The sequence below is a fragment of the Microcebus murinus genome, chromosome 10 (assembly GCF_040939455.1).
Source record: "Microcebus murinus isolate Inina chromosome 10, M.murinus_Inina_mat1.0, whole genome shotgun sequence".
NCBI classification, from domain to species: domain Eukaryota; kingdom Metazoa; phylum Chordata; class Mammalia; order Primates; family Cheirogaleidae; genus Microcebus; species Microcebus murinus.
The window spans coordinates 66,826,878-66,854,099 of record NC_134113.1 but is presented as its reverse complement, the minus strand read 5'-3'; the positions used below and the strand labels follow the sequence as shown (position 1 = coordinate 66,854,099).

General features: G+C 39.5%; 1 protein-coding gene across 2 annotated transcripts in view; it reads right to left on the bottom strand.

The window, feature by feature from the left end:
* Positions 1-27,222, bottom strand: part of SRGAP1 (SLIT-ROBO Rho GTPase activating protein 1) — a 269,594-nt gene that overhangs the window by 100,936 nt on the left and 141,436 nt on the right. For both annotated transcript variants that reach the window (XM_012782378.3, XM_012782379.3), the window contains exon 4: positions 10,508-10,570. In XM_012782378.3, the coding sequence (XP_012637832.2) occupies positions 10,508-10,570 (63 nt within the window). The remainder of the gene's footprint in view (positions 1-10,507; positions 10,571-27,222) is intronic.

Genomic DNA, 27,222 nt, shown 5'->3' with positions numbered 1-27,222 from the left:
TTCATCATGAAATTCAGATGTCAGCTTCTTCAGGAAGCTCCCAGAGTGGCTGTGTGTTTGCACAGAGCTATGAAGAATTCTAGCTAACCTGGCAGCAGCATCGCACATAGGACATATCTCACTAGTCTATTCCCCGGATGACTGGAGAGTGTGTTGGCCATCCATGTAGTTTCAGGACTTACGTATTTGTCGAAAGGCCCTCTCCCCAGTCATTCAGTGTGTCTGATTTGGATGCAATAGAAATGATCCTCTAACAATTTTTGAGTGCAGACAACATTGTTTTAGTACTTTCTATTTATTCAACTTAGAGAGATAAGGCACAAATTCATAGATTTGGGCCAAAGGCTGAATAATTGAATTCTATAAATCACAGAACCTTACAAGTTGCAACCCTTCTTCACATACTTGCTGGGGAGCCACCCTCCAGAGAAGAACATGCTTTTAAAAGATAGCCCATTCCATTTCTGAACAGTTCTAGTGGTTAAACTCAACAGTCAGACTGCCTGGGTTCAGATACTATTAATAGTTTTGCCTTCTGCCATGTTCCTTGATTTTCTCACCTCTAAATTGGGGCTAAGAATAGTACTTATGAGGTGGTTGTGCAGAAAAATATGAATTCATACATGTCAAGCACTTGCAGTGGTAACTGGCACACAGTGAATGCTTCATGAATGCTATTACAATTAATAAAATACTCTATCCTTCTCTCATATTGGCTATGGTATGAATGCTTGTGTTCTCCTAAAATTCATGTTGGAATCGTAACTCCCAAGGTGACAGTATTGGGGGGACCTAATGGGGTCATAGGGGCAGAGGTCTCATGAATGGGACCAGTGCCTGTTTATAAGAGGCCTGAAAGAGACCTCTTGGCTCTTCCACCATGTGAAGACACAGCAAGAAGGTGCTGTCTAGCAGCCAGAAAGTGGGTCCTCACCAGATACTGAATCTGTTGGTGCCTTGATCTTGGACATTCCATCTACTAGAACAAATTTCTGTTGTTTATAAGACACTCAGTGTAACGTATTTTGTTATAGCAGCCTGAACAGACTAAGACAGTACCTTTTATTTATTTATTTATTTTATTTTTTTTGAGACAGAGTCTCACTCTGTTGCCCAGGCTAGAGTGAGTGCCGTGGCATCAACCTAGCTCACAGCAACCTCAAACTCCTGGGCTCAAGCGATCCTTCTGCCTCAGCCTCCCGAGTAGCTGGGACTTACAGGCATGTGCCACCATGCCCAGCTAATTTTTTCTATATAATTTTAGTTGGTGAATTATTTTCTTTCTATTTTTTTTAATAGAGACGGGGTCTTGCTCTTGCTCAGGCTGGCTTCCAACTCCTGACCTTGAGCGATCCACCTGCCTTGGCCTCCCGGAGTGCTAGGATTACAAGCGTGAGCCACCACACCTGGCTGACAATATCTTTTAAATCCACCATAGCCCTAGCTCAGCCAGTGCTCATTTGTTTATTATTCTCACACACCTGAAGGGCTAGGGAGCAGAGCGACAGTCTTTGTTTTCTGCTTCAAAGAAACTGAGCTGCAAAGAGACTTAATCATGACCAAGATACAACAGAGAAAGTCAGTGATAGAGAAGATCATGTGGAAAGTTCTTATTTCAAAAGGAGTTATCATACAAAGTTCTTCAGAGGCACTGAAATACAAGTTTAATCTACTGAAAAAAAATACCCAAGAGTTTGCACATAGAAAACACCAAACACAGTGGTAGCAGAAGCTAGGCCTTGGGTGGCAAAGGACAAGTTTCAAGTAGTTGGCAATGTGAGGGGAAAAGCACATGCATAATGAAAGGCCACTGAATTTACTAGAATTTCAGAGTCACCTGCAACTTTAAATATTTAATTCTTTTCAGGGGAATGTTTCACATGCCTTCAACATTGCACGTGTATATTAGATTGCTACGTTACAAGGTTTAGTATATGAAATATTTAAATTGAGGACATAAGACACTTGGAACCTTAAAATCATAAAAGCCCCACACCCTTAGAACTGCAGCATCAACTAAAATGGAAAGGATGCTGTGGAATTTTCTTCTTTCAGTAAAAAGTAGATTGGAATTTGACACATATACTCCTGCCTCGAATTCAATACTTCTCATTCCATTCACTTAAAATAAAAATAAAAAAAAAAAAAAAAGAAAAAGAAAAGAAGAAAGGTGAGAAGTCTTTGTTAATCTGTGCAAGAGAGCTTTTTGAGTTTTCAAGCTGCTTTTGACTAGGTGTCTAGCCATTCTTTTGGTGCTATGTTCTTTGAAATCTCATTTTAGTAGTTGTCCTGAAATCATTCAACTCCTGATTTTTCCTTTCTCCCTAGATATGGCTCCAGAGGGAAATTCTATGAAGGTACCCTGTGCTTTTTCCAACTTCATGCTCACACTGCTTCTTTTTCCTCCTTCACCTCCCATTTATCTCTCTTCTTACTGAAATCCCGACCATCCTTTGTAGTCCATTTTCAGACCCTTTCCCCATGGTAATTTTTCTCAATCCTCAGTGTGGACCTCTCTTTCTGTGAATCTCCATGGCGCCCTTGCCTGAAACTATCGGTCCGTACATACCGATCTGCCTTCTGTTATAATCACCAGTAAGAAGGGAGGACAGTGTGTGGCCAAAGAGCATAGTCTCTGGCTGGTCTGAGACTTCCTAGCTGTGTGACCCTGGGCAAGGCGCTAGACTGAAAGCCTCCTGACCTGGCACTGTCTTACCTGAAGCTCCTAGCACAGCGGCACATGCTTCCTAGGAGCCTGCTTGCTATTAATAATTTGAATTAAAATAAAACCTGGGTTTCAGTTCCAACCTGGCCATGAATTAGGTCTGGGGCTTCAGTGAATCTCTTACTCTCTCTGGGTCTTTGTGATACTCTTCCCAAAATGAGGAGGCTAATTTGAGCATTTCTAAAGGTCCATTCAGTGCTAAAATCCTATCAGACTATGATAGGATTAAATTCAGACCATCACGCGAGTCAAGATATGCTGAATTGGATAACCTGATACAACCGAATTTTCTTCACGTGATGTTTTACATTTCTACTGACATTTCCGATCAAATTTGAGACAGTAAGTCTAAGGAAAATGCCCATAACTTATTCTACGTTTTGACAAGTACCAGATACATTGAATGCTACAATATGGTACATACATTGGTTTGTTGAATAATGGTAAACAAAGCCAAACACCTTAATTACCTAATAAACCATTCTGCTTAAGATATCTGTCATTTAAAGCATTCAAATCACTTAAAAGTTGTAATACTGTATTTCATAATGTAATAGTTTGGATAAAATACTTTGTTGAGAAGGATTTTTGGTATGAATCATTCTGTAGAAATTTTTTTGTTTTTACTAAACTATACTTTCTGACACTTTTTTCATTTCTAAACCAAATACATATATATATATATTTAGTTTATATTGCTCACTTCTTTTAAAAGACAGTCTTATTTGTGGTACATAAGTACCAATCATAACTAATTTTCAAATCTCAGAAAGAAAATGAAACTGTAAGCAGGAGCTTGGGAGCAGTTGGCATCATTACTCAGCAGGATGTCCTAAAAGATATCTCCATATAAAGTTCTTATCAAACAGCTATCCTCAGAGATCCTTGAAATGGTAATTTGATTAATCCCAATCATTTTGGAAGGAAAACGAAGCCAGGTTCAATTAGCCAGCCTAGTCCTCAAAGTCATTCCGTGTCAAAGCCAAGATTAGAATTCAGGAGTTGTTGGCAGAGTCATGCGATCCTAGAACCTCTTTCTTTCCACCCACGTGTCTAGCAAGCAAAGCCAGGGGAAGGATGCACGGAAACACTTGGTCAGCCCAAGGTCTCCAAATAGACTGCTTTTTAAAAAAAAAAAAGTTTTCCAGGTGGCATCACAGAGAATGTGGCATTCCAAAAAGATTTTAAATTTGGAAGCTTTTTGCATCTTCTTTACTCTTTATTTCCCTTTGTTCAGTGTTTTGTTTTGAAACCCAGACCTCTTTGTAGACCATCTCAAAGGAATGAACTCTCATTTTCACTACAGAAATATATATATTTCAAATGCTTAAAATGCCCCTGGGCAAAAACACTTCAACCTCCCTTCTCCTCCAAATCAAAACCTCTTTGAGACTCAGAGAAAAATCTTTTGCTATGAGGTGGCAAGTATCTTGGGCTCTTTTGGAATGACTTTTCAACCTTGCCTTGGGCATGTTTCTTCTTTATTAGCTCCTGGTTTGGGGGAGGCTCACAAAGCCAGCCAACAAAGCTTTCCTTCGCAGTCCTCGGAGACTGAGTTTTCAAGGAAGGGCTTGAAATAATAAACAGTGTCTTCCTTCTCATTCCCTCTAAAAAATAATTAGCTCTTTTTTTTTATTTTAACATTTTAAAGAGATAAGTGCTTCAAAGATATGGAAAGGCCAGGGTAGATTCTGTGCTCATTTGGCAATTCTGTTTTTCCAGATAGCTCCTGTACAGAGTTGCTCAGCAGCTTCTGGGCTTACACCAGGACAGCTTCCACCCTCCACCGATTTGTTAGGCAAATCGGAGTTAGCACTCGGAAGAAACAAAAGAGAATGGAGCAAGACATGTGTGCTTAGCAGTAATCACTGTGCACCTAACAGGAGGTGCTGGCGCAGAGAACACTGAAGCTAAATGAAAGATTGTTTTAAGGAGGCACTCAAAATGAACATATCCTGATATTAACGCTGAATGCACAAAGCCATCTGGGTTTGCCCATTTTGTAACTTGTACAACAGTCTGGAAAGCTCAGTCAAGTCTTCACAGGCGTCAATCAGAGAATGGGCTGTGAAAGTTTTATTTATTCTTTAGCTCAAGTCCACCCTCCCTCCTGCCGCCTGCCCTGCGCCACCTTCCCGAAGGCCGCTGTCCAGTGGGAAATGATCGGCCATGGGAACACAACTAGGCTTCAATTTGGGATCAGTCACTTACTGTCTGTGTGATCAAGCGCTAACTAGTCCAAGCCCCAGTTCCCATATGTAAATCTGAGATTGGAAACACCTGCCTCATAGCTCTGCCGTGAGAAATGAATGGGATGATGTGCTTGCCTCGTGGTAAGGGTTGGATAAATCTTCATTTTCTCAGTTTTTTCCGCTCTTGACTTAATGGAACTTGGGGATGGATGACCTCTTGAGTCTGGCTGGCTATGTGTGCCGCTGATGTATACAGAGCGTGATAATCAATTACACGTAATTAGCGATCAATTTCACGTGGATTTATCATGACGTCTGTGTTAATCTCTATTAGACTTGGTTTATTGAAGGCGGTAAAGCCCTTGTTTTGTAAAATGCTGAGTAAAATGCTAGAAAGCCTCGACAAAGTAAAAAAATCTTAATGGATGGCAAATAATTATTTCTCTACTAAAATACAGCATAACCTTTTGAGATTTTGGTATTGGGGCAGGCTGAACACTTAAAACCACTGTTTTATCATGAGCCCTTTACCGGGCTGAGGAAGGTAGATTTTGTCTGGAATGTTCCCTGTAACCTTTGTGTCACCATTTTTCTCTAATTTTGCCTTTAAATTTTCCACTTCCCTTATCACAGCCCTGTTCATATTTACTATTGATTTGCTTTTCTTAGGGAAGTTACCTTCTTTTGTCTTTTTGGTACAAATGTAACATATATTCATTGTAGCGTGAAACCATATATATGTAAAAACCATCTGTAATTACTGTTAAAATTATCCCTGATCTCACATTTACTTTGTGAGAGAGGCTAAGGGCTGTGACCATCCCCATCCACTGATGATGAAGAGGATGATGATGATGAGGAGGATAACACTAACTACTAGCATTTATTAGCATTTATTATGTGCCAGGCACTGTTCTCAATGCTTTACCTGTATTAACTCAGCTTTATTTTTCTTTCCTCTTAGCACTTACACCCACCATATTATACATTTATTTGTTTACTGTGTCTCTCTCTCTCTCCTCACTAGAAGATAATGCCTTGAGAGGAAGGACTTGGTCTGTTTTTACTCACAGCTACATCCCCAGCACATCTAACAGTGCCTAGCAGAGTAAGCATTCAAAAATGTTAGTTGAATGAATAAATTAGTCTTCATAGCATTTACTCTGTGAGTTAGATATCATTATGATCCCCATTTTACAGATGAGAAGACTGAGGCACAGAGCCCCATACAGCCGGAAAGTGGCAGAGCCGTGATTTAAGCATTGACCCTTCCCCGCTACGCTCTGATGCCTTGTCAGATGCCACGATGGTTAATTTCATGCGTCGACTTGACTAAGCCACGGGGGATGTTTGGCCAAACGTCATTCAGTGTGTCTGTGAGCGTGTTTCTGGATGAGGTGAATATTTGAATCTGCAGACTGAGTAAGGCAGATTGCCCTCCCCAGTGTGGGTGGGCCCCGTCCCATCCGTCAAAAAGGCCTGCTCAGAACAAAAAGGCTGAGTAAGAGACGATCCGCTCTCTCCGTGTGATGCCTTCAGACTTGAAGTCGGACTGGATCCTGTACCATCGGCTCTCCTGGTTCTCAGGCCTGGGACTCACACTGTAACTATACCATCATCTCTCCTGGATCTCCAGCCTGCTGACTGCAGACCTTGGGACTTCCCAACCTCCGCGACGTTGTGAGCCAACTCCTTACAGTAAATCACTTTGTACACACACCGCACCCCTCCTACTGGTTCTGTTTCTCAGGACAACCCTGACTAATACAGATGCCCGGAGAGGCTAAATGATTTTTCTGCACCACTCAACTAGCAGTTACTGGAGCTGGGATTCAAACACAAGTTTGCTGACTGCCAGCCCAGTCATTTCTGTTCCTTTATAGCAGAACGCTCTCCCTGGTTTCTTAACCGCAATCCCAAACTTGCTAACTCTATCCTTGAGCTTGCTTTCAAATGTTCAACTCTAAAAGAAGTTAATTAGCAAATCAGACTGAGAAGGGGAGTCTGAGGATCTTGGTTGGCCCTTTCACTTTTTAGCCCAGTGAGTTCCATCTGTTAGATCATTTAAATAAACATGTCTAAGAGGTAGGGGTTGCCACTGAACCACATGTTCCACTTTTCATCTACATTTTGTTAAAGCAACATTAATGCCGTTGATTCTAAAAAATACAAATGAGCAGATGATCAATTGCTTAAGTTCTCTGTGTTGCGGGGGAGGCATTAACATTTAGAGATCTTATTTAGAAAACGGCTTGCCAAAATGATGGCAAAGAGATAAAGTGACAGTAAAGGGCACAGGCTCTGGAGCCAAGCTAGACTCGAGATCCCACTCTACTACTTCCTGTGCAACTCGGGGCAAGCCCCTCTGAGCCCTGCTTTCCTCATCGGTCGAATGATGATAATGAGAGTAACTGCCTCGCAGAAGTGTTGCAAGGATTACATGAGATAATGCAAGTAACGTGCTCAGTACAATACCCAGCACTTGCATAATAAGCATGCAATAAATGTTAGCTGCTCTGGCAGGCATGGCTAGCTATCTGCAAATAACTCCTCCTTTCTTTCAAATTAATGAAATCCCCATTTTCTAGCTGGTTAGCAATGACCTGCCTAGTTAAAAGACTAATTCCCAGAACTTGCAGGCTGGTGGGACCATGTTCTAAGTTCTGGCCAATGAGATGTATGTGAAAGTGTTGTGTGGGGACTTTTATGAAGTTTCCTCAAAAGAGAAAGGGTCTGCCCTCCTTTCCTTTCTCCATTCTGTTGCCAGGAATGGAGATGTAATGGCTGGAGCTCTAGCAACTACTTTGAACTCTAAGGACAAAGGTTGTAATCTTTGAACAGTGGATGAGAAGGACCTTGTGTCTTGAATGACTTTATGTAGCCTCCGTACCAGCCCTGGGCTGCCAATCTTTGGACTTCCTTTATGTGAGAGAGAGTATAAACATCCACTTTGTTTATGCCATTATTTTGAGTACTTCTGTTACTCAAGGCCAAACTAATCTTAACTGCTCTAGCTGTCATTTGTGGTGGTCTAAGAATCCAAATGGAGGTTTAAAACCATTTTGAGGGCTTGTTTCTGCAAATAAAGGCAAGATTGGGCAAAAATATAGAAAAGGAGCTACATGTCTTCAAAGCCTTTTAGAGGAGAGAGAGAGAGAGAGACAAAGAGACAGAGAATTTGTGTGTGTGTGTGAATGATATGAAGTTCGCTCCCTATGGAACATGACCTTTGACCTTGGCTGAGCATGCTCTCTAGTTAAAGCAGTTTAAAGTGATCTACAGACGATATAATTAAAACCTGTCTGTCTCCTCTGTCCCTAATTCCTCAACTGGTGCTGAGAGGTTATATGACTCTGACAGGGTCACTCAAACTCTGCTGCCCTTTTGTAGAACCTGGCTCCTTTAGGCTTTCAGAAAGGCTGATGCGGATAAGACTTTTGAGCCTACTTGATTGAACTCCATAGAGTTTGCTAAAGGTCTAAGCCCAACTGATAGGCTGGATCTAGGACAAATTTCATCCATATGTATTAATATCACACACATCTGTCACTGAGATACAATTTCCATGACATTCTATTGACTTTTCTCGTATTCAGCGATCAAGTTTATCTTTGCCACTGTTGCTTTGACCACTACTACTAGTTTCAGACCATAATCAACAGGCTCTTGTTCACAGTGATGTGACAACCAGAAGGCTTATTTTTTAAAGTATTAGGGACCGATTTATATTCCTAGGTAAAACAATCCCCAAGCAAAGGGAACCACAAGGAAAGTACCACAAAGTCCTCATCTTAAAATAGTTCAATGAAAGATGACATAGAATTTCTGCTTGTTCTCCTCTGGCCGTCTCAGAGGCACAAGGCTCATTTAACTTTTAAGTCACAGGGCCTCTAGAAATGATTGATACCTTAAGTTATTAGAAATTAACAAATCATATAAAGTGTAGGCTAATAAGTGGCATTTATCAACTAAAACTCAACTTCATTAGGTATCTGGTATGTGGAAATAACCTTATAACATAAGGCTCTTGCAGGTTGCATGGGGAGTTAAATGTCTCTGAAGGAGGAATTAACACACAGAAACCATCAATTCGATTTGTATGTACAGATGTTGTAAATGTGCTCTGTAAAAATACAGATTTATCACACATATACAAAAAAAAAGAAAGTTCATTTTATAAAAGCTTAATTTAGAGGTTTCTTTAATCAGCAAGTGTCAATGAAGCATTAAAAATTTAATTCACAAAATTGTGTATTACACACATGGCTTTTTAGGAACAAATGGAATTGGTAAATCAAGAAACATATGTCAATAATAAATTTCAGGTTTAGTTTGCCTGTAAAGAAAAATTCAAATAATCTTGTATAATGAAAATGCAAATATCTATCATTAGCATAAATTAATATTACTCAGTTCTCATTATGTTATTTTATTCTCTTTTAAAATAAAAACTCCTCAAACACCCCCAAAAGAAATTTATATTTAATAATATGATCATTACACATAAAAATACATTTACATGGGCATATTACTAATTCCAACTTACAACATTGTTTGTTTTAGTTTTTTTAATAAAGTATTAATAGTTTTAAATCACTTAATTTCTTATGATTGTATGCAGTACCCTAAATAAAATGTAAGTTAAAAAATAAGCACTTTATAGCAAGGAAGGAAACACAGATATCCTCAAAGTAACTTTAACATATGTCATTAACCAAACAATTAATTGAACTAAAATGTGGGGAAAAGAAATTAAAGTACCAGAATAAAGCAATTCTAAATTGCTCAAGTCTCAGAATGGCAATAATTTTAAATAAAATATTCTGGAATTGAATATATGCACAGATCACATATAATCAAACAATCAAAAACATATCTTACTGGGATATCTATACTTTAGTTTCTTAAAGTAAGCTAACTGCATATATACGTGAGTGTGTACACACACACACAAACACACACACACACACACACATACACCATGTTTCCCCGAAAATAAGACAGGGCCTTATATTTATTTTTCCTCAAGAAGACACCCTAGGGCTTATTTTCAGGGGACGTGTTATTTTCCCCTCAAAGCCTCAGCCTGCAGCACGCACAGGATGGCCGGGACCTGACAGGGGGAGCCTACCTTGTTAGTGGGGCTGCCCGCACCTTTCCGGTCACCTCTGGGATAGTAGCTGTCACGATGGGGCAGATGAGAAGGGCTGCTCGTCTTCTTTACCGCTCTGCCACAGAATGCATGGGTTGTGCAGCTATGCTTCGTAGCCACGCCCATCACTAGGTCTTATTTTCGGGGCAGGGCTTATATTGCACACATGCTTCGAAATCCTGCTGGGGCTTATTTTATGGGTAGGTCTTATTTTGGGGGAAACATGGTATGTATGATTTACTTGCATATAGTCTCTCTAAATTGAGCAGGAGTTCAAAGAACTATAGTAGCATACATCTATCTACTTGGTCCCATATTTCAACCAGATGAGTATCCACTGACACTCTGGCTTGGAAAGAGTTCTAAAATGAGCAGTGTTCCTTCAAACCAGGTTCTAAACCAAGAATTCTTGCAAAAGAAGAAAGATTATGTGCTTACCGTATAAAGCTCATTAAGAACCTTCATTAAATCCTCATGAAGTTGGAATGCAATCTCTTTGCTCTGTAATTAAGAAAAAATTAAAGGAGAATATTTAAAGGCATTAATAGAAACTTGTTTCTAAATTATTTGCATTTAAAAAAATCCACTGACTGAAAATAGAAAAATGTACGTAACACAATAGAAAGCCAACATGGCCCTGACGTAATAAACACCTTTAGCTGAATGGCCCTTTCTAAACCCTAGACAGTACGGATAGTCCTCACAGGCTGGAAGGAAGCAAATAAGTGGACAGCCTTGGGGGAATAGCTTCCCCACCATCCAAATCAGACTTTATCAAAACGAGAGAAGGTAAGCAGGGTGAAGCATCATATGCTCACTTAGAAGTTGATGAACTCGAGCATCCAGTCTCCTACCTTGCTCTTGTCACAAAAGAATTTTGCAGCGTGATTTCCAAAAACCTAACTTAGAAGCAATAGTGCAAATGAACTCTCCCTGTTCAAAATAATGATGTAATTGACTACAATTTTAAGAAAGCACTTTCAAAGCAGTAAGGTGGTAAGTCCACTTAAGGTCCACACACCTTTGCATTTATTGATTTCTTTTATTAAGACAAAAGAGCAGAGAGTTTCATTCTTCCACCCAGTTGGTAAAAGACAGCACTGAAAATACTCTTCCTTAGGCTCATTCTGAGAGTTTAATAGAGGAGTATTCGAATATTGTTTTCAGCAAAATCTGCAAATTATTTTTAAGAAAACCATATATCTGAAGGACTTATTACTTTATTTTTTGAGCTCATTAGGTAATTGGCTACAGAGAATGAAAAAGAGTGTAGCATGGCTTAATTGACAAGTTGAACAATTTGACCACATACACTGGTTCATATATGTGTCTCCTACTGGACTGTCAGATTGAGGGTAAGGGCCATATCTTTACCAGCCCTACAACCCTCAGTGTCCCGTGCGGTGCTTGGGCAAAGGGGCACCTAGGTTGCAGAATTCAAGAAGGCTCTCAGTCTCACCCTAGTCCTGGTCCAAGTGCATGTATAAACATGAGGTCATCAGGTCAGGTCTCAAGGAAAGACCAAACATGATGAATTGGAGACTCATGGAAGAGAAAATAGTGTAAGAAGATAAAATTAGAGCAGTACCGGAACTTTGAGAAATTCAAATTCATTAGCAGCATTTGTTAGTCATTGGATTTTCTTGGAGTACTGAAGAGAGTACTACTAATTTATCAAGCTCTGACAGCTTCTAAAATTCCAAACTGGAGTTAGGGATTTTGTGTCTTGCTATGTCCCCGATATGGGAAGATGTGGGTTAAGAACCACTCAAGAGTGAAAGGAAAGTCACAAGTGAGTAAATAAAGCCAACTGAAACTCATTTTATTTTCCCCAAGTCTTGGTTACTGTGAATGTATACATTATACTACAAATCTCCTATGACTTCAGCTTGGTGTTGTTTTAATATCAGCTTTCATTGAAGGATCGAGTCATCAATTTAGAACTTTCTAATGGGATCAAAGGCCACCAAGTAACTCTGCTCAGCTATCCACATTTCAGGTAGCAAGACCAAAAAGAAAATATTTCTTGGCTATGACTTCAGAACAATAACAAAATCAAATCCCTCAGGTTCAATTAGCCTCAACCCAGGAAAATATTCTAGGGTCAGATTAAAAGATTTAGGTTTTGCATTATAAAGATCCTCCCAAGCTACCCTAGGCCAAATATCTGAGAACAAGCAAGATAATTCTTTGTATGTTCCATATTTTGTACGACTTCAGGTAATGAGGTAAAAGAAATCTGGCATCACAGACAGACTGTGCTCTGCCAAGCATACACTTACGATTTTTCTTTCACCTTTCCCCAGAGGCCCTGAAATATAAAAGGTTTGCATGGGACTTGGTATAATATAATACTTAAAAGCAAGGGCTATGGAGTCAGAATGCCTGGTCTGTAGGCTCAAAGACTTTGGATCACCCTGTGCCTCAGTTCCTGATCTGTAAAATGAATACAGTTATTGTACCTATCTCACAGGCTTGTTATGAATGTTAATGAGACAATATATACATAGCACTTACAATGATGCCTAACCACACAACGAACACTCCATAACTGTCATAATTATTTAATTGTGTTCCAGACACTGTTTGAAATGGCAACTCCCGTGAGTGAAAAGGCCACGTCACATTTTCCTTTCTTTTGGTCTCTTATGGCATTTATTCCATTGACTTCCGTGCAGGAGGGGCCTGGTTAATTTATGTCCCTTCCCATTGCCCTGGCCTTTAGGTTCCTTCAGGTGACCTCTGACTCTGAAGAACCCCCAAGTAATTGTGCTCCAGCCCTTGGGCTTTTCTTATGTCCATACTCCCTTGTTGTGTGCACATCTAAACTTACCTTCCCATGTTCCATTTTCTTAGGGGCCATACTACTAGTGGTATTGAAGGGATTAATGCAACATCCATTAGGAAATTAATAATTCCTCAAGTCAACATAATAAGATACATATAACTCATGAAAGAGGCCCATGTGGAGCTGAGCTCGAGTGGGGATTTTAGATTTTGTGAAAAATTGGTGTGGAATTCCTTTCAGTAAGTAGACCCTTGGCTAGCCTCATGACACAGCACCAAAATTTCTGCCTATTTGTTCACTTTGAATTAGTCCAAATTCTCCATGGTCTAGTAAATAACCTAGAAATTAACTATTTTCTTCCCACCATGACTCCTTTACTCTGCAAAGGAGTAACGTTTGCAACCTGCAAAGGTTGGAAAAGAAGTGGACTGTACTCTGAAAAGCACCAGTTCCTGTGGCTAACGTGTGAGATGTGAATTCACACATCCTTGTATTTATAGATACTTGGGCAGGACACAACATCGGGTCGTAGTCTGCATGCTGGACGCAGGGATCCTGTCCTCATGGCACGAGAACAATGAAAGGATCACCTCGTGTTCCCCTCACCCTCACTTTAAATACGTCTCCAATTTATTATAGTAACAACAAGAAACAGTCATTTCTTCTAAATACTACTCTGGACCCCCAAAGAAGCAACATCTAAACCAAAGCACACCTGCTGTGGCACAATTAGCACATGGCACATTAGATTAATGAACTGAATTCTTGTAATCAGAAAATATCTAGACTGTCAAAAGTCCCTCAAAATTCAATAGGCTCAATATGCCTCCGGATTCTATTTCATTAAAAATTTGAAAATAGTGAGAGCAAACCTTGACCCCTAAATTAGAAACATGATCCCAACATTAAGGAAAGCAATTAATGTTCCTTCTGTACAAGAAAAAAAAAAACTTTATGAAATGACATATGTTTGAAATAAAGTATTTTCTATGTTATTTGAGATTAGCTGATTAAGATTACTTTTATACAGGGAAAGAAAGGAGAGTCCTCTCAATTGTTTCGGGTATATAGTTGAAAAAAAGAAGAGGTTCCCCTCCATTAATATGAGCCTATATAAGTTCAAATGATGGCAAAATTCTAACACATTTCATTAGGATTTTGAAATTTTTGACCCAAAAGGAAGGAAAACGGTTAGAACTTAAGTTCAGTTAACATTTATTGAAATGTCTCCTGCATATAAACCCAGAGTTGAATTCCAAGTCCATTTCCAATTGTTTACTATTTATTGTCACTTTGATGTTTCACATACCTCAAACATAAGCCCCAAACTAACAGTCCCTAAGTTTTTACCTTTATCCATCATGAAAATGAATTAAGTGTGTTGCAGAATATTGAAAAATAGAGAATAGGACAAAAATCACCACATTATCTGATGTTTTTCCTTCCAGTTTATTTATTTAAATATAGGTCTGAGTTGTAATCATTCTATTTTAATGATAAAGTATATTTTGCTATTCTTTCTTTTAGTTACCATCCATTTTCTATGTACTTATATAATTTTCAGAACCACCACAATGGAATTAATAATAAAATAACTACCTAGTAAATGTACATTAACTATTCTTCTATCACAGTTTCTTCTATTACGGTTTCCAATGTTTCTACTACTTCCTACCAATAACTTATTTATTCATTCAATTTCACCAGCATGTTTCAAGCTTTTTTTTTTTTTTGAGACAGAGTCTCACTCTGTTGCCCTGGCTAGAGTGCTGTGGCGTCAGCCTAGCTCACAGCAACCTCAAACTCCTGGGCTCAGACAATACTCCTGCCTCACCTGAGTAGCTGGGACTACAGACATGCGCCACCATGCCCGGCTAATTTTTTCTATATATTTTTAGTTGGCCGATTAATTTCTTTCTATTTTTTTTTTTTTTAATAGAGACAGGGGTCTCACTCTTGCTCAGGCTGGTTTCGAACTCCTGACCTTGAGTGGTCCTCCTGCCTCAGCCTCCCAGAGTGCTAGGATTACAGGCGTGAGCCACCGCGCCCGGCCTGTTTCAAGCATTTTAAAAAGTAACTGCTGTATTCAAACTGCCTTGTCACAGTTCTGTGTACAAGTCAAAGAATTTTGTGAGGCCTCAGTTTTCTGGTTGGCAAAAAGTAGATGCTAATAATTATCACATTTCTTTCTCTCCCCATAAACAGAGTTCCTTTGAGAGCAGGGACCACGTCCTAATCACCATCTTTATATTCCCAGGGCCTGCCTTGGTGTTGGCATACTATAGGTGCCAGATATACGTCTGGTGAATGAGTGTGGCCCAGAGCTGAGTAAGGCCTGGTTTCTGCCCTCCAGAGTTCAGAGTATCACAGAGGAGCCAGACATGCCGAAACAGCTCTCTATAAGGAGTGCTGGGGCAAGCGCACACTGGGTGGGCCCTGGCCAGGATCCTTGTTCATAGAGGCCTGCAGGCTTGCTCCCTGGAACCTCCCAGAAAAGAGAGGAAGAACAAAGAGCATAATTAATACGATCGCATATAAATATATTGAGCAATTGATCGAGTGATCTTTGGTGTATTTGGATTAAATGACCAATTCAGACGGCCTGTGGCCTCTCACAGAGGTATTTTTAAAGTAAATCTATTGTGATGACCAGTCAAGGAATCCTGACCTTATGCCGAGTCAGAGTGGGAGTAGGAGAGAAAGAGGAAAAACAGATTAAATATTTAAAGAGAGAGTTTCCAACGATTTTAGTGTCTCACGCTCAGTCGGTTTTGGATATAAATTCTGGTTAAAGGGGTCAGGCCATACTTCTATAGTGTATGTGCTTTTAAGTTTCCAGAGCTCATGTTCATCTGTCTTTATAACAATACATTCCCTTAATTCACGTACACTCCGACCACAGAGGCAACTAACTACATCTTCCAAAATGCCTAATGCAAAAAGTTGAGTTGGGCTTAACGGCCTGAACCAAGTTTCTGGATAATATTTAGTGTTTCCGCACATTTCCCTTCTATCTGTCAACGGGTGTGGTTTTGTACTTATTGTTATCACAACTAAATATCAGAACATGGAATTAGCCTCATTATCCACTTTATCCCAAGGAGGGAAAAAAAAATGAGTATTCTTTTAGATAAAGCTCCATGCTACTAAATTGAAGGAATCATGGATACTGGGGAACCAGTGCCGCATTTCAAAGCAAGACAAAGTTTAATCATAAAGAGAACTATTGGGGCATTTCCTAGAATACTTACTAATGTAATTGCTAGGCACATGGGGCATTCCACAGCCAGGTGAGAAAGGTCTGCTGTTGCTGTGTTCAGCCTATGAGCAGACCATTTGAAAGGTGCAAATCACTCATAACCTCCCAGGCAAGAGCAGTACTTGAACAGATTGATTAAGTAACTCAAGACTGAAATTTAAAATCCTACATGACATAAGTAGATGAAGTGTCTTCATTTTCATTTAACTCTTCAAGAAACACATGCAAGAGTTATTTCTCTACTCAAAAGGCTTATAAATTGAAAATACCTTTTCAGTGTCACAAAATGAATAACCAGTTAAAACCGGATAAACTCTCAATTAAATTAACATCAGAATGAATTATAAAACTCTGGTTCAGAATATAGTGCAAATAATTAAAAAATACCAAGAATATATTTCCAAATTCTTTTTTAATAGGCTGAACTTTATAAAAATGTAACAATTCAGCTTTATGAACAGTATCTTGCTAATAACATAATAATATAATCTTCTTCAGTACATGACCCCGAGTCTACTAATTTACCAGCAAAACCAAATGGCTGTCTCTCCTGTGACAGCCAAGATAGTGCAGAGATGCAAGGCTACACTGTTCCTCAGTGGGACCAAAAGCTCACATCTACAGCACAGGTAGTCGGGGTTATGAGCACATTCTGTGGTGAGGCAAACTAGACCACACTGTATAGGAAACCCATGACCTTAGTCTTAATAGTATTGCGGTAAGAAAAATCCAGGGACTATTTACAAAAATAAATCAATAAGTAGGAAATTTGCTTATCTATAAGTCATCCATTGAATTAGCAAGCAAAGGTAGAGATTCTTTGAGATACTGATATAAGTTCATTCATTCATATAGTCACTCATGCATTCGCTCATTCATTTTACCAGTTTTTACTGAGTGCCTTTTATGTGCCTAGGATAGAAAAATGGCCTTTCGGTTCAGGAGAGAGACAGAGAAGTAAACAAAACAATTTCAATCTCATCTGATTTGTGCTTATTCAAACGATTTAAACCAAGAAAATCTCTATATTTATATCACTCCTGAACTAAATCCCTAATTTTCTAATAAATCAATTGGTCTTTAAGAATTTAACCTAAATCAGAAAATTCCTTTAAAAACTGATATTTAACCTCAAGGCACCATCTCAGAACTACAGCTGGTTAATCAGTCTACCAATGGATGCAAGTAAAGGAACCCCATGGAACAGAAAAAGAAAAAGAAATCCCTATGGAGTAAGTGTTCTTATCACCAAAAAACTTGGCTCACTGACTACAACTAGAGGCATTTTTAAAATGCTTGTGGCTGGTGGGCAATTGCTCACGGAATGACAGCCTATTTGGGGGCAAAAAAATCCCCTAAAACCTTTAAAATAGTTCCAGGATCAGACTGTTTAAATATCTTTAACTTCTCTGACCTGTTTCCTTATCTGTAAAATAGGGAAGATAACAGTATATACTCCATAGGGTTGTTATAAGGATTAAATGAGATATGCATGGTTATGTGCTTAATAAAGTGGCTGGTTCATGTTAAGCATTCCACAAATGTTAGTTCCTACTGTCATTATGATGCTATTATCAACGCAGCATCGTATTCTTGTTTTATCTCACGAAGTCGCTTTCTTCCTAAATGCTAATGCAACAGTCTATTCATATCAACGTTCAAATCAGAATGTCTTAGTCAATTGACATAATTTAAGACTTGCTTTTTAGAATACTTAACACTGTGTTTATGGTACTATAACAAGGAGGATAAAGTCCATTCCGGAGAGGATTGCATAGTTACAACAAAGCAGAACTCTAATTCTGAGAGCCCTTGCTGGCTTCAGACTGCAATAACTGTTAGAAGGTCTTTCCTAGGATAAAAGTAAACCTGTTTCCACTTAAGTTCCGCCAACTGGTCTTAACTCCCACAACCTTACACAGTAGGTGCGCCAATGTCATCTTCTATATGACAGCTGTTCAAAATGAAATTAGCTTTTGTGTCCTAGCTAAGATTTACTTTGTACTAAATGTTTTCAGTGTCTTTCAGTGTTCCTTATGTGACACAGTTTAAAGAAATCAGAGTGAATTCTCCTTGCCTCCCAGATAATTGTTCATTGTTTTGCAGCAAATGGTAGTAAGTATACATTTTTTTTTTTTTCCTGTTCTTCAAGGGGTGGAGGCTAAGATTCTGGAAGGACTGGGAAGCAAAAACACACACCTCTCAGTGACTTGCAGTCACTTGCAATTGTCCTGTTTTGTGAGTCAGCCCAAACCCATGTCTGCGTAGTTAATGTAAACCCAAGAATCTTGGAAGCAGGGTGAGGTTCTTTTTCTTTTTCCAATAAGCCAAAGAACCATCAGCCAAAGAAGTAGAAGCTTTAAGAAAATCTGATTAGTATGGATTGAACAGCAATATTCTGTATTTAAATGACTGACAGGGCTTTTATGAAACAGCAACAACAACAAAAATCCATTCAATTCATTCCTACTGTACATGGATGAGAACTCTGTGAGGACAATGTCATTACAAGTACGGAACTATGCTCTGGCCATAATTCGCATGATAGGGTAAAAATGACCACCCAGATAACCAGTGCAACAGTTTCCTCAGTAGTTCCCCAAGAAAAGTTTCTTCTCATTCCAATTTATTCATCACAATGCTTTCAAAAAAACAAAGGTGATTATGTCATATCCCTGCTTAGATGACATACAGTTTCCTCAAACTGAGATTCAAAATTCTTGCCCCCTCCACAATCTTTCTAGACCTCAGATAGCTATTAGCCCACTACTTACCCTTCACCATGCTACAAGCTACTCCTAACAGATGTGAGCTTTTGGTCTAGGCAAAGTAGTGTCCTAACACATCTTTACAACACACTACTGTTAAAGAGTGGGTAGGTGGAGCCACCAAGAGTCCACCCACAAGCTATCTTCCCCTGGCATAGTTTCCTAGATAGGTGCTAGGCTTCATTAGAAACCCGGGACCTTGTCCTTGCTAGTTTCTCTGTATAGAACAATGTACTTTTTCCAATTCCTCTGTAAAACCCCACCAAGTTTAAGAGCTTGATCAAATGTCATTCTCTCTGTGACAGAAGAGAGTGACATTCTCCTAGACAGAATATCTTACTCAATCCTCTGTGCCCTCATGGTCTTATGTCCTATTTTTGTGAGAGCAGTTACCATTTATAATGTAATTTTTATGTCTACATGTCCTTTCTTTACTAGAGTCTAAGACCCTGTGGGGTACTAATTAGAGATTTGTGTCTTACTTTTGTGACCCTAGCACCTGCCATTGTGCCTGTCACAGCAATAAAGGTTTGTTGAATGAATAATGAAATAGAATGTCTATTCTGTTTTGGAAAAGAAAGCTAATTTCAGTAAAGTTATGTTTCATAAAAAAATGAAAAGAGAAGGGAAGCAAAAGTTACAATGGATTTTTCATGATTGTTCACTACAATGATTAGACCTTGTTGAATAGTAAAAGTTGATTATTGTAATAGACCCCTGTGATCTCCATTTTTTGAGCTAGAGAGATAAAAATTTTATGGACATGTTTATTCAAGCCACTGCATTAGCTAATTATATTCTATGTGTTTATTTGGAACGATTAAAGTATAAAAAGTAGAAATGGTACAGGTATTTATTTACTATTAATTATGGAACATTACTGTTTTTTTCATAATCTAAATAGTTTATATCTCCATTGTCAAAATCTTTTATTTTTATAGGTTTCTAGGTTGATCTGACAAAGTATTTAATGGTAACATTTCTTCTTGTTTTATTTAACTTCTTTAATGATGAGAAAATATTTTTTTCCTTTGATTGAGAATTAAAAGGTACAGAGATAAATCTGATAGCAATATTCAGTATCTGTTTTGCAAATGCATATTTTTGGGTTGCTATAATCCAAGGTATCACAAATTCAAATATTTGCTATATGTGCAATCTCCCCCAATATGGCATTTCTTGCAGCTGCTGGAAATCTTTTAGAATCCTACCATGTGGAATTAAACATAGTCTTCCACTGGTAAGAAATCTTGGCTAGCAACCAGAATACTGTTCTTAGGTTGCTTTAGAATTTGTTGATCTCAACTGCAGATACCTCGACATATGGTAGGAATGTTCTCTCCCCATCAGTTTCTTTCTGAAGACAGCAACTTCCTTCTGGGATGAAAAGCATGGGTAAGGATTCAGTGTGTCTATGGCTTTTTGAAAATGAACTCGATTAAGTGCTGGTCTTTTATAAATAACTGAACCTGAATAAACCTGGCTCTAAATAATATTTTTTTAATTAATTTTTTTATGGGACAGGAGGGACTGGGTGTCTTTTGACCTACCCCATGTTTGTCCATTTAATTTAGAGTTGTAAATTAAACAACTATGACTGACAAACAAACTAAACTGGAATATTTCTTTAAAATAAGAAATATGAGAAAATGAAGGACTCAATTAATTTGGCTGTGATTCCAGAACTTTGGGAGGCCAAGGAGGAGGGATCATTTGAAGCAAGGAGTTTGACACCAGCTTGAATAACATAGTGAGACTCCATTTCTACAAAAAAATTAAAAATTAGCAGGCATGGTGGCACGGGCCTGTGGTGCTCACTACTTGGGAGGCTGAGGTGAACAGATCGCTTGAGCCAGGAGTTCCAGGCTGCAGTGAGCTATGATCACGCCACTGCACTCTGACCTGGGCCACAGAGTGAGATCCTGTCTCAAAAAAGAAAAACAACAACAACGGCAAAAATCAATTTAGATTAATATTTCTAAACTGGGGCCAATTTTGCCCCAAGGGGACATCTGGCAATGTCTGAAGACCTATTTGGTTATTGCAACCTGTGAGGTGCTGCTAGCATGTGGAGGGTTCAGAATCCCACAATCATTTGAACTGATGTTTCCCCATAAGTGAAGAATCATTTTTCACTGTCTGCTTTCAATATTTTTTTCTCTGTCGTTAATTTTCAGTTTGATTATGATGTGTCTGGCTATGGACGTCTTTGGGTTCATCCAGTTTGAATTTAAGGAGCTTTTTGAATGTATAGGTTTATGTCACCTGCCAAATGTGGCATGTTTTCTTGCATTTATTTTTCAAATATTTTTTCTGCCCCGCACTCTGTCTCCTCTCCTTTAGGAACTCTGCTGACACAAATGTTAGACCTTTTGGAATCATCCCAAGGGTCCTTGAGGCTTTGTTCATTTTTAAAAATCTTTTTTCTTTCTCATGTTGGGCATGAGGAAGTGGAGGGAAGAAAAAAAGGAAAAATTGGGGATTTTCTTTATTCTCCCTTTTTTTTTGCTTTTAGAGTTACAACTAAAGGCTTCTCCCACAGCCCTATATGTTTGTGTAAGCCAGCTTCCTAGCTATCTTGCACAAGGGCTGGAAGACAGCAGGAAAAAAAAATGGTAAATTTACTGCCAATTTGGTAGGATTTTAAAATATGGTCTTCCCCATTCTACCCACTACTATTTAATTTGTAGTGTTCAAACTGCCGCTGCAGGCATTCTGTCCAGGTTTTACGTATGCATTCAGTGGGAAAGGCATGGTAGAGTAGGCTTAGTCCCTTTACCTGGAACTTGTGCTTATCTTTTCGTTTCATTTTCCTTTGTGGGTGTGTGTGTGTGTGTGTGTGTGTGTGGAAACAGGTCTCTACTTAGTATTATCATTTAGCTTCTGCTGTGTAACAAAGTACCTAAAACTCAAGTGGCTTAAACCAACATTTTAGTTAGCTAACAATTCTGTCGGTCAGCTGGGAGATTCCTCTGTTCTGGGCTGGCTTGGCTTTGTTCTCTCTTGCATTTTTGTCCAGTGTGGGGGGGGTCTTAGATGACCTAAGATATCCTCAATACTATGTCTAGTAGTTGATTGGCCATCACTTACTGGACAGTTGTCCTTCATGTGGTCTTGCTCCTCATCCAGCAAGCCAGCTCGGGTTTGTTTTGTATTTGGTCTCATGGCTCCAAAAACATGAAGAGAGGGCAAGCCCCACTGTGAAAGCATTTGTCTAGCACCTGCTTGCCTCGCGTTTACTACTGTCCCATCAGCCAAAGCAAGCCCTGTGGCCAAGCCCAGAGTCAGTGTGGGTGAGGACAACTTAAGGGAGTGGATAGAAGAAAGAAGATCATTTGGGCCAATTTTGCACACGGTCTATCACAACTAAGTGTATATTCATGTAAGTACACTATATATGTAATATTGCTCTTCAGTTGCTCTTTTTTTTTGAGACAGAGTCTCACTTTGTTGCCCAGGCTAGAGTGAGTGCCATGGCGTCAGCCTAGCTCACAGCAACCTCAAACTCCTGGGCTCAAGTGAGCCTCCTGCCTCAGCCTCCCGAGTAGCTGGGACTACAGCCACCATGCCCAGCTGATTTTTTGTATATATATTTTTAGTTGGTCTATTAATTTCTTTCGATTTTTAGTAGAGACAGAGTCTCTCTCAGGGTTGTTTCGAACTCCTGACCTTGAGCAATCCGTGCCTTGGCCTCCCAGAGTGCTAGGATTACAGGCGTGAGCCACCACGCCTGGCCTTAATTGCTTTTTAAAATGAATAACAACTTGATTGTATAGAGAATACTGAGGTCATAACTTGCCCTCAGTTGTTTTTGTAGGTTTTATACCATTGTCTCCTGACATTTAACATTATGTCTAAGACTTAATCTGTGTTCTTTTTGGGAAAGAGGACGTTTTTATGGGATGCTTGTAGGATTCATTCAAGCCTGAAGCTTGAAAGTACTACTAAGATATATTTATGTGTTTCTCTTTTCAGTAAGTTCATCTGAAAACTCATCATCTATTTTCAGACTGTGATATTTTCTCAAGTGGGAAATTTTTCTCATATTACATTTCTTTTATTTTTAATTCTCAGTCTCTCCAGGAGTTGTTTAGAATCTTCTCTATTTTTTTTCAAACCTCATGCTCCCCACAGACTACTCTTCTCCTCTGCTCATCAACACATCCAATGTCACAAAGAAACAGGAACAGAAAATCCCCCGAAGTCCTGCCACCCCACCTACTAAATGATCTGCGTGCACACCAAATAGAGTCTCTTCTCTCCAAACCGAGTCTCTCGCCACAGGCTAAGCCCTCTGCCTGTCCTTTGGATCCATTCTCTGCCACCTTTGTAGGGAACTGGATCAATTAATTATACCTGTTCTTCCCTAACATTCTGAGATTTCTCTTTTTGTGGGTTCTTCCCTTCAACACTTTGATTTTATTTATTTTTTTGAGACAGGGTCCCACTCTGTCACCCAGGCTGGGGTGCAGTGGCATGATCAGAACTCACTGTAACCTTGAACCCTTGGGCTCAAGCCATCCTCTTGCCTCAGCCTCCTGGGTAGCTGGGACTATAGGCATGCACCACCATGGCCGGCTAATTTTTTTATTTTTGTAGAGATGGGGTCTCACTCTGTTGCCCAGGATGGCCCTCCACATTTTAAACTAGTTCCATTTTCACATCTTAAGAAAAAAAAAAAAACAACTATCACAAAAATCCATTTCTTGACCCATGTTCTTCTTCAAATATCTCTTTTCCTTTTCACAGGCAAATTTCCAGACAATAGGGTCCACGTTTTCTGTCCTGACTTGCTCACCATGTTACTACTCAATCCCCATCATTCTGCGCCCATGGCTCGTGCTGAGGTTACTGGTGACCCTTTCAGTGGGCAAGTCTCAGACTTTATCATACTGACCACTTCCTCTTTGCAGCATTTTCTTCACTCAGCTTCCCAGACACCTCACTCTCTCGGGTTTCTTCCCACCTCCCTGGCCGATCCTTTTCAGTCACTTTACAGGACACTTTCTTCCTCTCATCCTTTACTCGCTCATTTTGCTAGGAGTTTTTCTTGGATATTCATCCCTGCTCTCCTTATATCTTTTCTCAGGTTTAGCCAAACCACTCCCAGGATTTTGATTACCAGCCACATGTTGAAGATTCCCAACTCTCCAGTCTTGATCTCTCTCCTGAAGTTCTTGGTCTGCTGATGGGACTTCTCCACCCAGTTATCCACAGGCACATCCAATACCAAACCGACCGTCTTTTCCACAGTCCCTTTCCCATCACAGCCTCTGTGCCCAAACCTCCTCCTCTCAGGGGAGGCCTATCACCCCGACAACTGCAAAAGCTGGGTGGTACCTCCGCTGCTCCCTCTAGCGTCCCTTCCCCTCCCCCACCCCAGCCAACCAATCACCAAGGCCTATAGATTCTGTCCCCAACGCACTGCTCAACTCTATCTGCTCCTCTGTCCCCACTGCCACAACCAGGGAGAGCATCCGAGTCTCTCATCTGGATTCAGTCTGATAGCTTCAAAATGGCTGCCTCTGACCCCGGTCTTACCACCTTTCAATCCACTGTCCACGCTCCAGACACCCTGAAAGCTGACCACGTCACTCACTACCGTGTTTAAGCTGTGAGTTATTATCCGCTGCTTTTAGGATAAATTCTCATGCCTCAACATAACCTTTAATCTTCTTTTCTTTTTTTAAATTTTACCCCCTACATGAATGACTTGGTAATCTTAACTTCTTCTTACTGCTCCAATCACATACCCTGCCATCTGCCCTCTCTCATTCTTTGATTCACCCACAAAGGAAACCCCTTTTTTCCTTAAAAATCTATGTTCTTTCACGCAACTGGTTCTTCATACATGCTGTTCCTTCCTGGAACAGTTTTCTACTTTCCCGCCACCTTATCTCCTTGCTCTCACTGGTCTCATCCAGCTAACTCTTAATAATCTATTCAAACTGTGGCTTTCCTGACCCCCAAGTCATAAGAAGCAAGGGGCTTCTCTATGGATCTGTACGATGAACATGCTGTTGTGTAATTAAGATTTTCATTGTCTATTCCTCCCCCCACCTCACGCCCCCCCCCACTATAAGATCCAAGGGTCTTGGTCACTGCTGTATCCTCAGCAACTTGACACATGGCTGACAAGGCTTCGATAAGTGCTTAAAAACTACTGCAGAATTTTGAAGGGACTATGGTTCTTCCCTGTTTATTCATACTTATCTCTACAACTGTGTGCACTATTATCCCTCTAAGAGAGTCTTGCTTCCCTGGTATTATCTAAAGAGTCAAATAGGAGGCTGAGCTTGATTTTTGAGAGACAGTCCTTGACTAGTTTTTACACGGAATGGATTGCAGATATCTCAAGGAATCAATGTAAAAAGAATATAAATAATCCTAAGAGCAGTTTTCAGCTGGGAGAGTTAGGTGTGAGCCTGTGCCGTGGGAATCTCACTGTGAGTTTCATGGTGCCTATGGATGCAAAGAGCAAAGTATGGTGTTTTCCCACCACTGTCCCGGGGCTACCAACACATGAGAGAGCAGAGATGTTCCAGTGATGCATCTTGTCAGTCCTCCTAGCTGACCTCTGAAGGTGCATTACTGCCAGGACCCTCTCTGATTTCTTTCTCTTGGGAAGTAGGTGATATATTACAGTGTTGCTTAAAACCCAGGCTCTGCCAATATTGGAACTTGCTGAAATGCCTTGAAACTTCTTGTTATGTGGCTGCTACTCATCTCTGTTTCTAAGACAAATTTATTCTTTATACATTACTTATGCATTCAATAAATGTTTACTGAGCACCTACTGTGTGCTGGGCACTGTTTCAGTGAATACCACAAAAGTCTCCTCCTTCAGGAACTTACACTGGGATTGAGGGGAGGCAGAAAGTAAACAAATAATTAGGTAAATATATAATATGTCATAAAGGGATAAGTGCCATAGAGAAAAATAAAGCTGGGAAGGGAGGTGGGGGTGTGGACTTTCACTCTGAGTGCGGTGGGAGCCATTAGAAGGTTTGAGCAAAGGGGTGATGGGATATGCTTAAAGTTAAAAGGGTCATTCTAGTTTTTTCTATTTACATATTTGGACATTTGACAGATAATCAGGGAGGTAGGGTGGTTGGAGCCCATGTACAAACTGCAGTCTTGCTTAAAAGTCCCCTTATTTTATGTCTTCTCATGTTCATCATCCTAATGATGTATAATCAAATTTCACTATTATCCACAGTGCACAGTTTTCAATGAGACATGGAGAATAGGCTGACTCTCCATCAACAAACAGCAATTGGGGATGAATTACTTATTGGATATAGTTTTCCCACTCCTTTACAGTAAACACTGATATACTCTGGACCAAGTTATTTCTTTAAGGTGTTAGTTTACAATAAATAATTGTTTTACTGTGTGTCTTATTATACAATGTGTTCACTGCATAAAATCAGAAATTATTGTTAAGCAAACAGAAGAAAATAAAAGCAACTTACAAATACCCATTTAAAATAATTTGCACTTCCAGATTTTAACTAAAAATAAGTTCAAGTGCTTTTTGACAACTATTCTCAATGTAATTATGAGTTCAATTATAGCCATGCATCGCTTAATGTCAGGGATATGTTCTGAAAAATGTGCTGTTAGATGACTTCGTCATTGTACAAACCTACGTGTAAGTATTCTCCATGATGTTTTCACAAAGACGATATGGTATTGTCTACTACACACCTAGACCATATGGTATAGCCTATTTGCTCCTAGGCGCCAAATGTACACAGCATGTTACTGTAAGTACTGTAGGCAATTGTAATGCAATGGTAAGATTTGTGTATCTAAACATAGAAAAGGTACAGTAAAAACACACTAATGAAAAACAAAAAATGGTACACCTACATAGGGCAGCTCTATTATAATCTTACGAGATTACCACCATATCTGCAATCCATCATTGACCAAAATGTAGTTTTCTGGTACATGACTGTACTAACATTAGAGTGTTGGTATCAAAATATCAAACTCTGTGACGAAATGTTCAACTAGCTGGCATACCTGTGTTTTTTAAATTGTTATATGCATGTATCATCTGTTTAATGTCCTTTTAAGTCTTTGATAAAGCTTTGGAGCTTATGGCGAATGCTCTTATATAACACCTCAGCTGCTAAATGTATAACCAGGCCAATCACATGTCCTGTTGTTACTATGGTAAATAATAAAGGCAACAATGTAAATCCAAGAATAGCAGCACCAATAAGTGCTATTCACTGAGTACTTACTATGTGCTCGCCATCCTGATAAGCAATTTATAAATACAAATTAAAAAGATTTGCTAAATATTTCATAAAATTACATCATCATA